The 14,984-nt window shown below is 39.4% G+C and overlaps 1 protein-coding gene across 1 annotated transcript in view; it reads right to left on the bottom strand.

Annotated features, from left to right (window-relative positions):
- The window catches only part of top1b (DNA topoisomerase Ib), a 16,413-nt gene extending 1,680 nt beyond the window's left edge, over window positions 1-14,733 (bottom strand). Inside the window, exons 1-20 of the mRNA XM_037684092.1 lie at window positions 14,586-14,733; window positions 14,280-14,304; window positions 8,752-8,848; window positions 6,684-6,798; window positions 6,342-6,397; window positions 6,082-6,183; window positions 5,901-5,991; window positions 5,724-5,809; window positions 5,498-5,613; window positions 5,304-5,425; window positions 5,103-5,225; window positions 4,844-5,031; window positions 3,883-4,027; window positions 3,650-3,793; window positions 3,275-3,460; window positions 2,298-2,366; window positions 2,078-2,192; window positions 1,728-1,855; window positions 1,471-1,565; window positions 1,047-1,196 (exon numbers count right to left, since the gene is read on the bottom strand). Of these exons, the coding sequence (XP_037540020.1) occupies window positions 1,047-1,196; window positions 1,471-1,565; window positions 1,728-1,855; window positions 2,078-2,192; window positions 2,298-2,366; window positions 3,275-3,460; window positions 3,650-3,793; window positions 3,883-4,027; window positions 4,844-5,031; window positions 5,103-5,225; window positions 5,304-5,425; window positions 5,498-5,613; window positions 5,724-5,809; window positions 5,901-5,991; window positions 6,082-6,183; window positions 6,342-6,397; window positions 6,684-6,798; window positions 8,752-8,848; window positions 14,280-14,304; window positions 14,586-14,618 (2,186 nt within the window). The 5' untranslated portion in view covers window positions 14,619-14,733. The remainder of the gene's footprint in view (window positions 1-1,046; window positions 1,197-1,470; window positions 1,566-1,727; window positions 1,856-2,077; window positions 2,193-2,297; window positions 2,367-3,274; window positions 3,461-3,649; window positions 3,794-3,882; window positions 4,028-4,843; window positions 5,032-5,102; window positions 5,226-5,303; window positions 5,426-5,497; window positions 5,614-5,723; window positions 5,810-5,900; window positions 5,992-6,081; window positions 6,184-6,341; window positions 6,398-6,683; window positions 6,799-8,751; window positions 8,849-14,279; window positions 14,305-14,585) is intronic.
- Between the last annotated feature and the right edge of the window lie 251 nt (window positions 14,734-14,984).

Raw genomic sequence — 14,984 nt, forward strand, 5'->3', positions numbered from 1 at the left:
ACGTCATTTAAAATTTTTATCTTGGGTATAATTTTACACATGAAAAATACAATATTTTTAATGAGGACTTTAACTCTAGGTTTAAATGTTTCAATTCAAACAAAAACTGATTTTGATGTTTAAAAAAAAGAAGCTATAAATATGATTAAAGATATTCGTAGGAACGCCCTGTCATTGACATTAGCCGTGCTTGGTGGTTAATTATAAATTTGATGCGGAATACAAAGTAGTAATACATGAAACCAAAATTAATTAAAGTAGATGCACAAACACTCAGATGAAACCGTTTTAACACAAATATAAATAAATGTCTTTGTTTAACATCTCCAGTTTAAGTCATTTAGTTACTCTTACTAAACTGATCCGGTTAATTTCATTTTTCTTAATGTTATCAAAGAAATGTTTAACTGGTTTAAAGAGAAAAGTGGACTGAGCACTGTAAACCGAACCACATGACCAGTTTGGGCTGATGACTCTCGGGCTACGGTGTCATCCTGTCACTTGCCCACTTTCTCACACTGTATGCCACGTTCCCATGCACCACCCTGTTTGAGGGAACCCCATCAACCAGGCGAAGCACAAAGAGTTCCAGCATTCACTGTGCTCGAGGTTCTCCAGAAATAGCTGTGGGGCATCGGTTAGGGAGGGCGGGCCGCTGCTCCCCTCCTCTGTGGCCTGGCTATGTGTTCAGCCACAGACACCTCCTCTCTTGTACCCACATGGTGTAAGGCATGATGTTAGGGGACGCTCCCTTGCTTACAGAAACAAACCCCATTGTTCCTCGCTCTCACACGCTTTTCTTCCTCTATTCTCCTTCTGCAGCCGTTAGCTTTTTTGCTCCTGCTGCTCCTTTTCCTACAATGCAAGGTCATTTCCTGCCTTTTTTCACCACAGTTGTCCCCGCACGCCCTGCCACGCTCAGACAGCTACCCAACGCAACAGCTGCTTTTAATGTTAAAGCCTCTTTACCCCATAGTAACAACTAGCATTAAGATAATAAGCATGAACAACTCAAAGAACAAATATTGGCTGTGCAACATGAATACCAGGCGACAGAGATGCGTGGATCCAGGTAGTTGAGCTTGGAGGTGCCCAAAGCAATCTGCTTGTTCTCCTCTCTGTCTGTGGCCTGAACCTGGAGCTTCATCAGCTGCTCTTCTATCCTCTGTACGGCTTTACGCTTCACCTCAACAGCCCTGAGAGCGAGAAACGGACAAATACCAGAGATGGAAATGAATAAAGATACAGACAAGACTGAAAAAAAGACTAAATGTGAACATCTAATTGGCATAAAAGCTGTGATGCAGAGACACACCAAAACAAAAAAAAATTACACTAATGGATAAAACATTATACCAAGAAAAACATTTTATTTGTTCTCGACAAGTGGTATAGATCCAAACTGGTTTGGCTTTTACAAGGATAGAGATGGTAAAATTAAAAGTATTAGGGTCATTTAGGCATTCTTACTTTTTGCTCTTTTCATCATGTGAAGCCTTGTGATCAGCTTTGGCTGCCTTCAGCTGCTTCCTGGCTGCAGATAGTTGGTTTTGTTTCTCATCTATCTGCAGTAACAAACATCACAAACACCAGTTGCTGAATGAGCAAAATAATCCTTCTGTGGAATATATTTGGCTTTAACGTAGACAAAAGCAAAACATCTAAATAAGTAATTACAAAAACACAGTTTGTAGGGAGCAACAAAACCAAAAATAGTAGTGATTTACCTTGGTCTGAAGATTCTGCATGGACTTTTCAAACGTTTTGGGTGGAGCTCTCTGGTGGTTACACAGGATGGCCACGGCTCGGTTGGCTCGGTTGTACGATAAGATCTTAGCTGGGATATTGTCATCAGCTGGAAACACAAAAACAACACAAGAGAGGCAGTTTTAAATGACTACAATTTAAAATCTGCTATTTTGGTGTTAAATTAGAAGTACTTAAAAACACAATTTGCTAGAATAGAGTGCTAAAAAATTAATCCCAATTCCAAGTGCTATTGTTTGTCCTTTATCATCTTGCTAGAGTAGTTGTTTTAAGATCCTCCATGTGACTGAACGAAAGTGTCGTGGCTCACAGCAGGAAAGTTCCTTGAGCTGCTGCTGGAGGGTGATCGAGGCATTGTAGGTGCGAAAAACTTTGGCTGTTAGTCCATCCATCAACTCCTGTAAGTGCTTATTCAGAATCGAAGTCTAAAAGAAGCAAAGACAGGGTTATACAAAAAGCTGTCATCACAAAGGTTTGCATTTTCTCCATAAAGAATAAAACCAACAAAACATATTCGGTGTGTTTCTCACGTTCAGTCGGTCGAAGAGGTCATCTTCAGGCTGTTTGTTCTCCAAAAACAACTGAAGGTTTTTGAAGACCTAGTGAGAAACACACAAAAACTTAGATTCAGGCTTCTGAGTTTATAAATGGATCATAATATTTCCGCCAGAAGACAAAGGTTTTACTGTACATGTTGTGAGTTAACAGTAAGAACAAGTGAATTATTGACTGTAGGTTGGTGTATTCTTTTCAGTGGATCCACATCTTTTTGGCAAAGCAGGGGGTGTATTTAGTCAAGTAGACAGAGCGGAGGTACGTACAGTATAGTTGAGGATCTGTATTATAAACCTACACATTAAGTGTGTGTGTTGTTGAGTACACTTCAGTAATTGCAGGAAACTGAAGCAGAGCTGACAGAAATCTGGATTCAATCACCTGCCTGTGCAAACATCCTCCAGAGTGAACAAAAAAACATCTTATCTGATTAAAACTAAATTCCAAAACTGTCTAATATGCACTAATCACCCAGCACCCCCCACCCCCATAAAAAAACAATTCAGTTGTTCCTGTTATACATTTGCCACATATTTTACCCTTGTGAGAATCTGTGTTGTTTTGTGTTATTTCTTTAGATTCTTGTGTTTCCTGCCTTCCCGTGTTTCTTCCTTCATGTTGTCAGCTCCTGCTTCACCTGCTCCCAACCTCAGTCACCCCAGGTGTTCTTCATTATGTCTCATTAATGTCCCTTTAAGTTCAGCGTCTTTGTGTCCCCCAGTTGTCTGTGGATTGTGCTTTCCCCAGCCGTTCATGTCCTGTTTCCTCCATGTCTCCATGTTCTCACTTTTCTATGTAAGTTCTGCTGCCATGTCAGCTGGTATTTATTTATTCTTTTGTTTAATAAATTAATTTCTTTATTTTTATCTCTGAGCTCCCTGTGTTTGTCTGCTTGTGGGTTCCACACCCAGAAGGTGATAACCCTCCTCCCTTTTTTCTTACACTTTCTCACCCGTTTCTCCACTGGGATCTTGTTGTAGTAGCGGATGGAGTCTTTTCCCAAGAAATCGAACTCCACCACAAACTCCTGGTCTTCCAGCTTGGGGTACAGTTTGATGTGCTCCACCCGCAGCGAGCAGCAGCCGACAGTATCCGCTGTCTCACCTTCCTCCTTTTCGTTACCTGCCCTCAGAGCAAGCTGCAAGAAAAACACCAAAAATTCAAAGAAATCTTCAGAGGAGGTTCTACCACTGAAATGACAGAGGCTCTAACTACTTAATAAAATAAATACTTATTGTAAGGTACTTACATCATTCCAATGACTTCAATAACCACTTTTTAAAATCAAATGACTTAAAGTGGGACATTTAAAACAAGTTGTTTTCACCTTGTCAATAAAATAGAGCGCCACAGCTCTCTGTCTGATCCTCATCTCCTTTGACTTCCAGTCCTCCCTGTACTGAGCACGAATGCGATCCACGCACTTCTTTAAACGCCGAGCGGTCTCATATTTCTGCCAGTCCTTCTCCCCCTGCACATACACAAAAATACCTTCAGTAAAAGAACAACTCACGTACGAGATGACAGAAAGCCACTGGGGGCTGACGGTAAGAGGGGTACCTTGATTCTGGAGCTGGGGTTCAACATGATGTACTTGATGGAGCCCTGGATGTTCTCTGTCCATGATGCTAACCAGGTCACCTTGTTGTCATGGCGAATCTCCTTCCATTTTGTACCTGGGGGAGGTTTAGGGTGCTTGGAGTCCCTAAGTGAAAATAAGCTACATTACTATTTACTTTGCCTTGTGCATTAAAAACAGAGGAACTTTAGCTGGATGTACTGTATAATTGTTCGACTCTGCATTAATTGCTTTTTTTATACCGTTGTACATACAGGTACAAAAATCATCTATTGCAGAGAAATGACAATTTTACCCCTAAAAGACCAGTTCAGGATTAACTTTATATCGTGAACACTGCAGCTGTGAGAGAATGTTGCAGCTACGATGTGGAGATGAACACGTCCTCCCTGGGCTGTGTAATTGTTTGTGCAGATGCAGAGTACTCTGACAGGAAGACTACCTTTGACACGATGCCAGCATTTTGTGTTTGTAAGTGCTTTACATGTCCCAGACATTCTTTACGCTGTCTCTGCATGGCAGCCAAATGCAGCAAATTAGCTTTCTAGTAAGTAAACTATCTAACAGGTACCCCTCAGGCATGGGAAGGCACAGATAAAACAAACACCAGTGTATAAATAACTCCAGCGATCACAACCGGATATCCAGAAGATAAAAGGAGCAGATAACAAAAAAGACGTTGAACACAGAAAAATGAATGGAAAACAACTGAATAAATGTATATTCCTAAAGGTGAACCCTTGAAAAACAAAGTTTCCACATAGACTCACTATCTGATAATTCAGATAATCATGGCTGTGATTCTACCAGCACTTCAATGGTTTAACACCGCCACCTCGTGGTACAAATCAGAACTGCACACTATAATGACTGCTTATTACTGTCGTCCAGTAAAATGGCAACAAGTAAACATGGGATAACTTTGAGAGTGAGATAACGCACTTGCTACAGTTAATAATGATATCTTCAGGTCTGATGCGCCTTTTCAGCATTCCCATCTTTGGATGGTCGCCTCGTCCTCGAAAGAGTCCCGGCGGCTCGATGCGGAAGTTTCCGATCCTCTCTTTGTGGTTGTCCATGATGCAGAAGCCGTACTCCTGCAGGAGCCGCTCGTTTTCCTCTTTGATTTTCTGCAGTGTGACGAGACATTGAGTGCCTGATTCTAAAATGTTTAAAAGACCGATGATGAATGAAAACCTACTTGCTTCTCCTCCTTTGACATCTGTTTGCGAGCCTCTGATTGGGCCTTGAAGTACTCATTCATTTCCCCGAAGTCGCACTTATTCAGGTCTGTGATTTTTGACTTCTCCTCTGACGTCATTTCCTAAGATACAAGAGATTCATACAACACTTCAGTTTAAAGTCTAGAAACATCCACTCTTTGCATGTTTATTTTGCTCACCTTCCTCCAGTCCTTAAAGAAATTCTTTCTAAAGATGTCCTTCGTTGTGTATTCGTGATCCAACATCTTGGCAAAAAACGTGGCTACTTCCTCAGCAGGAGCACTGAGTTTTAAAGGCTTACCTACAAGTACAGGAAATTACATGGGAGTCTTGGTCTAATAAAAAATCATCACTTTCATGGAGATAAGCTTACCGTCGTAGTAAAACTTTACTTTGCCGGGCATAGGTTCGTATGAAGGAGCAAACACTGGACCCTTATGTTCAAGAAAACGCCATTTAGAGCCATCTGTGTATCGTTCCTCCTCCCACCTAGTAACCACAAACACAACCCATTACATCAAATAATGTAAGGTATTAGCTAAGTGTCCTTGGAGTGTAATTTCATGAGGAAAAACTATTTAACCACAAAATTATGTTACCATTTCCATTTATCCTCTTCCTCTTTTTTAGCCTTCTTTCCCTCTGATGATTTTTTGTCTTTTGTCTTCTTTTTGTGTTTAATGTCCTTAAAACACACAAAAAACAATTTATATACTGAAATCCAAAGTCACATGAAGATTTGAGAAGACAACAATAAGCAAAAAAACTTGATGTACCTCATCCTCCTCATCGTCTTTGTACTCATGTTTCCTCTTCTTGGCCTTCTTATCATGTTCCACTTTGACTTTTTTGGGCTTATATTCAAATCTGTAAACAGGTGAAATGCTGAGTTTTTGAGCCCTGGTCATAAAATTGCAACCAAACTATCAGCTGATATTAGATTTGACCAACACCTACTCTTCATCGTCACACTCTCGTCTGGAGTTCTTGTGTTTTGGAGATGGATAGAAGCTGTCGTCATCTTCAGGTTCGCTCTTAATGGCAGCAGGACTCTTCTCCCTGAGTCACGCATATAGGACGTTGAATTATTTAAAAAGCAATAAAGCCCTTCATTATTAACGGAGAAACAGCTCCATTCGCAGTAAGCCTCATGTGACTGAGTTATGCTGCTTTACGTGTATAATCACTTTATGTCACATCAAAGTGATGCTGTGTACCTCACATATCCATTTTCCTTCTCCCTTTTAGGCTTCTCTGAATGGGACGATTGAACCTGTTTAAAAAAAATCACAACGGATCATTAAAATGCATATCAACATTCTTTAGAGTTGATATAAAACAAACCGGCCATCTGTCTCGTTAGGCAGTGATACAGTTTGTGTTCTAATGAGGAAAATCTCCTAAAGCTATTGGAAGATAGGAAGAGTGATGCTGACAACTCAAAAGCAATACCAAAAGAAAAACATATTTATATTGATGTTGCAAAATACATCTTCTGTAAAAATATTTCTAATAGGTTAAGTGTGCAGTAAAGGGGCACCAGGAGGCGGTAAACGAACCTTGTCCTCTCTCCTCTTCTCTTTGTGTTTCTCTCGGTGCTTGTCAGAGTTGCCATCGGTGTGCTTCAGCTTCTCTTTGTCTCTGTGTTTCTTCTCAGAGTGCTCCTTCTGTTCGCTGAGGCACAAAAGCCACAGAGGTCAAGTGCAAGAGGTCAAAGGTAGTGCACAGACACTGAGGAGGTCACTGACACACAACCAACCACAGATGACATACACTGTATCGTTTTTAACATCTAATGGCAGCATCATGGACCACAGCCAGAAACACTGCCTACAGTAATCTGATTTTATACTGAGGTCTACCACTGTTTCTGCCAGGAGTTTTAACACCACAAAGGTTTTAAAAAGGTTTAAAAAATTCTATTCAGTTCAGTTCAGTTCAGTTATATAGTGCCAAGTCACGACACAAGTCATCTCAGGGCACTGAACAGAAAAGAGCCCAGCAGATGTCATGCATGCAAGTGGGTTTAAACATAGCCTTGCAGTGCATGTTTGCCTTTTGTGATAATGTTTATGAAGCATTCACTCTGTTGTGATCCATTTTTCTTCTGTACGTTTTTCGGCATCTTTCTCATTCCACAATTTTCAAGCTATTTCAACAAATCATTTATCAAAATGTTCAGCTCTTTTGGGACAGTACTGATATGACTTTTGGTATTGGTGCAACTTTAGCTTTTTGAAATATTTAGCCTTTTCTGCCACTTTTATTTTCTCATAGAAAATGAATTGAGCTCATTTTACGTCCTTCAACTCTTTAGATGTGTTTACAACCTTTGACTGCTCCTTTCACGTTTTGTTCTGGTTCAGCTTCTTTCAGCTTCCTTGTGAAAATTGTAACTTTTTACTTGTTACTTTCAGCTCATTTCAACTGTTTTGTGTTCCCTTCAGATTATTTCTGCTAACTACAACATTTTTGTGCTTCTTCTAACTTCTTTCTGCTAACTTCAGCTTGTTATGCTCCTTTCAGCTTATTTATGCAAGTTTCAGCTTTGTCTACAATTTAGCTGTTTTTTATGCTAATTTTAGTTTTTTCAGCTAATTCCACATTTTTTGCACTCGTTTAAACTTTTTTCAGCCAAATTTAGCAAATTCAGTGTTCTCCCCATTTCCTTCTGAAAATTTAAGCTTCTTTCTGATTTTTTTAGCTACTTTTCAGTTGTTTTTCCTTATTTTAGTGGGGTTTTTTTAGATAATTTCCACTACTTTGTGCTAATTTCTGCTTCTTTCAGCCTAAATGGGCAAACATGTTCTTTCTGCTTTCTTCTGATAATTTAAGCTTGTTCTACATTTTCAGCTACTTTTTTAGCCTTTTTAGCTAATTTCAGCTGTTTTCTGATAAATTCAAGTTTTTCTTGGCAATTTCTGCTACTTTCGGCCTAATTAACTTCTTTCTGCTAAATTCAGCTTGTTCTGCTTCTTTCAGCTTTTTTTCTGCTACTTTCAGATTTTTCTGCTCTTTCAGCTACTATTTAGCTGTTTTGATGCTGTTTTTAGCTTTTTCAGCAAATTCCACATTTTAGCTCATTTCAGCTCTTTCCAGTTCCTTCTGGTAGTTAAAGCATCTTTCTGCCTTTTCAGCTACTTTTCAGCTATTTTCTTGCTAACTTTAGCTTTTTGTAGCTAATTTCCTCATTTTTGTTCTCATTTCTCCTCATTAAAACCTCATTCAGCAAATATGCAATTTCTGCTTTCTTCTGCTAAATTAATATTTTTCTTCCATTTCATCTACATTTCAGAATGTATTTTAGCTAATTTCAGCAAGTTCTTCAGCAATAAGCATTCACATTGCATTTTTGCAGGAAATTAAGTTTCTCTAGTTTAATGAGTTTAGTTAGCTTTTAGAAAAAGCAGGAATCTTTGTGACTGTGTCATGTTTGTTGACAACACTGCTTCTTCTACATATGAAGGATGTGCTGAAGGACACTGCATCAGTGAGTAAACTATGTTTTCATTTCCCCCATGTTAGCACGAGGCTAGTGAAAAGAAAACAAGTCAAGAATAAATATACTGTAAATTCAAATGCTGTATTATTAATAACCAAAAATAGGAAGAGAAACACATATTTTACCTGTTGCTGTACTTGATTTTATCTCTTTCCTTGTCTTTCTTGTGATCTTTGTGTCTGTGTTCTTTGTCTTTGTGCTTGTCTTTATGCTTGTAAGAGTCTGCAACATAACACAAAGGTTAATCTGCACAAGAGCATTAAAAATACCACAATATAAAGCATGCCGCTCATCTAACAATGTTAGTCCACACATTCATTTTTATACAGTATGAAAAGGTTCAGCGTGCAAAATCCAAAATTGTCAGCATTTGCAAAAAGGGTACATACAGACACATTTTCAGAAAATCACAATGCAAAGAACTTAAACATGCAACAAAACACAAGCAAACACAAAAACACGGAGAATTTATTTTTCCTATAAAATGCAGCAAAAAAAAAGGAAAAGCCCTAAAACTAAAAATAATTAAAAGTTATTCTGTGTCAACAAAATGTAACAAATATCTTGAATTTCACCTTTAAATGAAGCTTTATTACTGGGTCTGGGTTTTCACAACTGATGACTACATTTAGAGACACTTTAATCTGGTAGTTAGTGGAAATGAATATAGTTGTACTTTTGTGAAACTCAGTCTACAACAGAAAATAGTATTTATAAAACCCAACTTTTCTGAAGAAAATATTGCTCTGTTAGAAAAAAAAATTACTAAAATCATCTAAATAATAAATTAAATTATTTTCTTCATCGCTGCAAAGCCTAAATGGAATGTAATGTCATCCAAGGTGGCAATTCTAAAGCAAAATGTAAGAACTCCATTACATTAATATCCATCAATCACTCCGTTAATAGTTTTTTTGAATGTCCAGAGGACCAGATTTAACTTTTTTAGATCCATTACATTAAGTTAAATAATGGTTCTGTATTTAATTTACTTATATCACTTTCATGTTGAAGTCATAGCTTATCTTGTAGCTTGAGTAATTGTAGCCAGAGGAGTGTTTCTGAAAGGTTTCACTTTATTATACAACCACTAAAGAAGATCTGATGTTTGCCTCAAGTTTATTAAAATGACTTCAAGATTGTTCTTTAAAATACTTTAACACAAAGCAGCTTTGCGTAAGTTTAATGGGGTTTTACTTGAGGTGTCATAGTGTTTCTTAAATGTTCTGTGTGGACAGAACTCTCTCCCAAGGTTGACTTGATCCGGGCTCTGCAGTCTGTGGCTCTGGGACCACATGTGGTGTTTTTAGTCTCCCTCCAGTGGCTCTTTGTAGCTTTGACCAAAACTAACATGGAGGTTAGCATTACTGACGTTCATAAATACTTACAACATACTAGTTTTAGCAGTTTTTCTGTGCAAATTTTATGAAAGTATATGAAAAAATTATTTGTGGCAAAATGGTACTAATACAAAAAAAAAAAATGCGTCTATTTGTTTGTGCTAATAGTTTAAGTTAGCCTGTTAGCCACAATTTAATTCAAACCTCCAGACACAGTGTGATTTTTTTCTAAAAGTTTAAACATTTTAACATATTTTGAAGCTTCTTCTTCTTCTTCTTCCAGCTTTTCCCTCTTCATGGGTCACCACAGCGAGTCATCCTCCTCCATCTCACTCTGTCCTCTGCATCCTCTGTCCTCACTCCAACTACCTCCATGTCCTCTCTAACTTCATCCATATATCTCATCTTTGGACTTCCCCCCCATGGAATGTTGGCGTCATTATGTGCTCGTGTGCAAGTTTTTTTTTTTCATTATCATGCTGTTAACCTTCAGCCAAAGATTAAGAGCATGTTAGGAATATTTTTGGTCTCCAAACCGTATGTGTCATTTTCACCCCTTTTTATTGTTGGTCCAAACAGGTCACACTTGTAAATGAGTCTTGGAGACTCAATGTAACTGTCCCTCCTCTGGACATGTCCAAACCATCTCAGTCTGGTCTCTCTAACTTTATCTCCCAGTTATTCAACCTGTTCTGTACCTCTGATGATCTTACTCCTAATCTTATCCATCCTTGTCACTCCTAAGGAGAACCTCAACTTCTTAATTTCCGCCACTTCCAGTTCTTTCTGCTGTCTTTTTGTCCATGTCTCTGTCTCCAGACCATACAACATAGCTGGTCTCAAAACTGTCTCGTAAACTTTTCCTTTGACCTTTGCTGACACCCTTTTGTCACAAATCACTCCTGAAACTTTTCTCCACTCCATCCTGCCTGAGTTCTCTTTTTCACCTCTTTACCACACTCCCCAGTTTCGTGGACAATGTCCCAGATAAACTGAAAGGTGTTCAGGTTTACATAACGGCAGAGTGACAAGATGCACATCACGTTCCACAGCTACACCTGACAGCAATACAGGCTTAAAAGCTGCCTACTTATCTCTTTCAAATATTTGTTTCAATGGGTGAAAGTAGTTGCTAAAAAAAGGTAATTACCAGTTTATCAGAATGTAAGTACACACTAAAAACTGCTGGATTAAAGAGGTTTGTCCAAATCTTCTCTGATCCAGTGGTTGAGTCGTATCATTCTCCACACTCTGCCGTTTTAGGCCAGAAGTTGACCAAATCAAACCTGAATGTCTTAGGGAGTAATATGTAAGGATAAGTTGGTAAAAACAACTTATAAGAATATGGGTAACGTGGTTGACTTAGTAATAACTTTACTTTACATCAGACAGAGAGTTTGGGCTTCTAAAATAACTTGAGTTGGTTCTATCTGATGCTATTAGCAGTGAGCTTCAACTAGCTAATATCAACAAACTATAATCATCTAAATACCCAGATTTTGAGTTATTAACAAACGTTTTTTGTAGCTTATGTTGAACAAATCATGGTATTCATTTTAGACAAACGTTTGGGTAGAAACACCAAAGTTCATGTTCAATAATCCAGTTATAAAATCCAATAATGTTCAGTCAGGTCATCTGGATGGTTTCAGACTGATGAAGCCCTTCGGATGGAAGGCGAAACGTCTGAGCACAAAAAAGAAACCGTCCAGATGACCTGACTGAACATTGTTGGGTTTGGGTAGAAAACGTAACTGTATAAAACCCAACCCAGCTGAGGAGTTAGAACTACCCAGGGTTGGCTCAGTCCAGCACCGGGTTGTGGTCAGGTTTAAGGGGGATACTGACAATATAACTTATTATACACACAATAAATTACAAGTTTGCCAAGTTCAGTGTGTATTTGGCAGCATGTAAAGCTACTAAATAAATGTCATTAATAATTTACACAGCTATAATTTTATAAGCAATAGTTTTTATAAGTATAAATATTAAAACACCCGAGTCATCCAACAAAGTTAAGTCAGGTCCTCTGGGTGGTTTCTTTGTGTTGAAACGTTTAATTAAAGTTTAACTTTGTTGGATTTTTTTTTTAAAACCTGGATTACTGAGCATGAACTTTGACCTAATGAGCCATGACTTTTAAACTTCAGGTTTGTGTGTGACTAAGTCAAGAGCAGGAATGGCTCTTTTGTTTGTAAAGGTTGGGCTCACCTGAACATTACTTTATGGGACCTTGTTATCATGGCAATTTTAATAATTATGATCTTATATATATATATATATATAAACGAGTGCCACAATGGCTCAGTTGGTAGAGCTGTTGCCTCTCAGCAAGAAGGTTGCCGACTCAAATCCCAACCCGGGACCCTTCTGGCTGGAGTTTGCATATTCTTCTCCATCACCGCCCCCACCCTCTAGAACCCATCCATCCATCATCTTTACCTACTTCTTCCCATTTGGGTCGCGGGGGTCGCTGGTGCCCATGTCCAGCAATCACTGTGCGAGAGGCAGGGGACACCCTGGACAGGTCTCCAGTCCATCACAGGGACACCCTGGACATGTCTCCAGCCCATCACAGAGACACATAGAGACAAACAATCATTCACTCTCTCACTCACACCTAGGGACAATTTAGAGTTACCAATCAGCCTAACATGCATGTTTTTGGTCTGTGGGAGGAAACCAGAGTACCTGGAGAAAACCCACACATACACGGAGAGAACATGCAAACTCCGCCCAGAATGGTCTCTGAACTGGGATTTGAACCAGGGTAACCTGCTCTGGAACCCACTGCCCCAAAAGCTTCGTACCTGCTCCGATTTCCCCACTTTTAAGAAAATAACTCAAAACCCACCTGTTTAAAATTGCTTTTAATGTTTAAATTAGCCCCCTTTTATTGTGTTTTTGTGTGTTGTGATGCAGTGTTGATTTTATATTTTTGAACTCCTGTAAAGCGTCTGAGTATTGAGAAAAGTGCTATACAAATAGAATCTATTATTATTATTATCTTTGTGCATGCGTGGGTTTTTTCCGGGTACTCTGGTTCTTCCCACAGACCAAAAACATGCATGTTAGGCTGATCGGTGACTCTAAATCAGGGGTGTCAAACCCACTTACAAAAGGGGGCCAATTTCAAAAACTACATTAACTCAAATCAGATACCCGACATCTTTCCTTGGTCACAGGTTCCTCAACAAGAATTTGATTGGTCTCATTTGATGTTCTCTGTTGCACTTTCTACATCATAATCAAAGATTACTGAAAAAATGTCAAGAGACAGAAGTATTTTACGTTTCACATATTATCTTGGGAGCCAGATAAGATGTCAGCGAGGGCCACATTTGGCCCCCGGGCCTTGAGTTTGACATGTATGCTCTAAATTGTCTCTAGGTGTGAGCGAGAGAGTGAATGGTTGTTTGTCTCGTTTGTCTCTATGTGTCCCTGTGATGGACTGGAGACATGTCCAGGGTGTCCCTGTGATGGACTGGAGACATGTCCAGGGTGTCCCCCGCTTCTCTCGCACACTGACTGCTGGATATGGGCACCAGTGACCCCCACGATCCGAAAAGGGAGAAGTGGGTAAAGATAATTGAAATTAACATTGAAAGGTTGATTGATAATGGATGGATGGACTTATATTAAACATTCCAGTCAAGAGACAACTCCCACTTCCTTCTATTTTCCCAGGAATTAGGCAACAATGTAGAACATCTGGAGGAAAAATGTGTTCTCAACTTTCCTAAAAGGGATGCTCTTGTGGAGCTCATAAATTAATTAAAACCAGAAAGAAAGAAAATGACAGAAGACACAAAAGCTCCCAGCAATGAGGTGTAACTTTGTGCGTGCGTGCTTAAAAGCCACATGCAGATAAAGGTGTCCTAAACAGAGATGGAGGCAGGGAGGTGCCACCAGCCCCGGCTCTGCCTCCATCACGGCGGACAGCTGCTCTCACGCGCAGCCCTGGATGCTACACAGAAAAAGAAAATGGCGCAGAGACTAAGTCCTCAGCCCCAATTCCACCACTTTCGGCTCCATTATTTTTTGCATAAGCGCAAACATATGAGCACACAAAGGCATGCACAATGAACTCGACGTCAGGCTCTTTCAGAAGAGCCCATCCGCTGAACACACCGAGGCTGGCAAATGTCCATTTGAGCCCCTCTTTTTGAACAATAGCCGCAAGAGAGTGGAGGAGACGGGACTTAGTCTCTGGGACGCCATTTCTGCCCTTAAAAACTAACAGTAGACAGGTACAAGCAGTGACGGCTACATCTGTCAGCGTCAATAAAAATCACCTTCTGACGACCTACCGCTTCCTTTAGTGCCACAGCTGACCTGAAAATTGCGAGAAAAATGGATTTAATTATTACATTTTAAAAACGCCGGTAGCTTCGGTTAAGTTTCGATTGCATCTTAGAAATGCATCATTTTAGTACAATAGAAAACACCCTACGTAACTATACAGTTGCCTATAACACGATAAAATACTAGTTTCCAAAGTAGCATTATTTTTGCAAGTATAGTATGTGCCATTGTTGGCTAAATAAAATTCGAGCGTAATTTCAGATGAAGAATTCATAAACTATAAAATAAAAATAATGACAACCAACAAATACCTGGGAGTCTCCGCGTCCATTATCTCCACTCATAGTTTGCTTATTATTGTTATTTCACAGCAGGTAGTTGTCACAGTAGACGACTGATCAGGATGCGAGGTTCAGGGAACCCTCTCTGACAGCCTGGAATGGAGTCCCAACGTTTATCAACTGCGCATGCGCAGTCCAACCGGCTCTGCACGGTCCCGTGAGCCAAAATCGTTGTGTTGTTATAGACATACAGATCTATGGTTATAGACACCATTTTAATGGAAACTAGAGAAATTGCATTCCCTGCCAAAATGCAGTGTGAGTGTTTACTACAGAAGAACTTGCTGAAAAACAGCTGAAATTAACTAAAAAAAAAAACTTGCTGAAACATAGCTGAAAATGTAGAGTAAATAAGCAGGAGGGGGTAAA

The sequence above is a fragment of the Nematolebias whitei genome, chromosome 11 (genome assembly GCF_014905685.2).
Source record: "Nematolebias whitei isolate Nwh7 chromosome 11, NemWhi1, whole genome shotgun sequence".
Taxonomy (NCBI): Eukaryota; Metazoa; Chordata; class Actinopteri; order Cyprinodontiformes; family Rivulidae; genus Nematolebias; species Nematolebias whitei.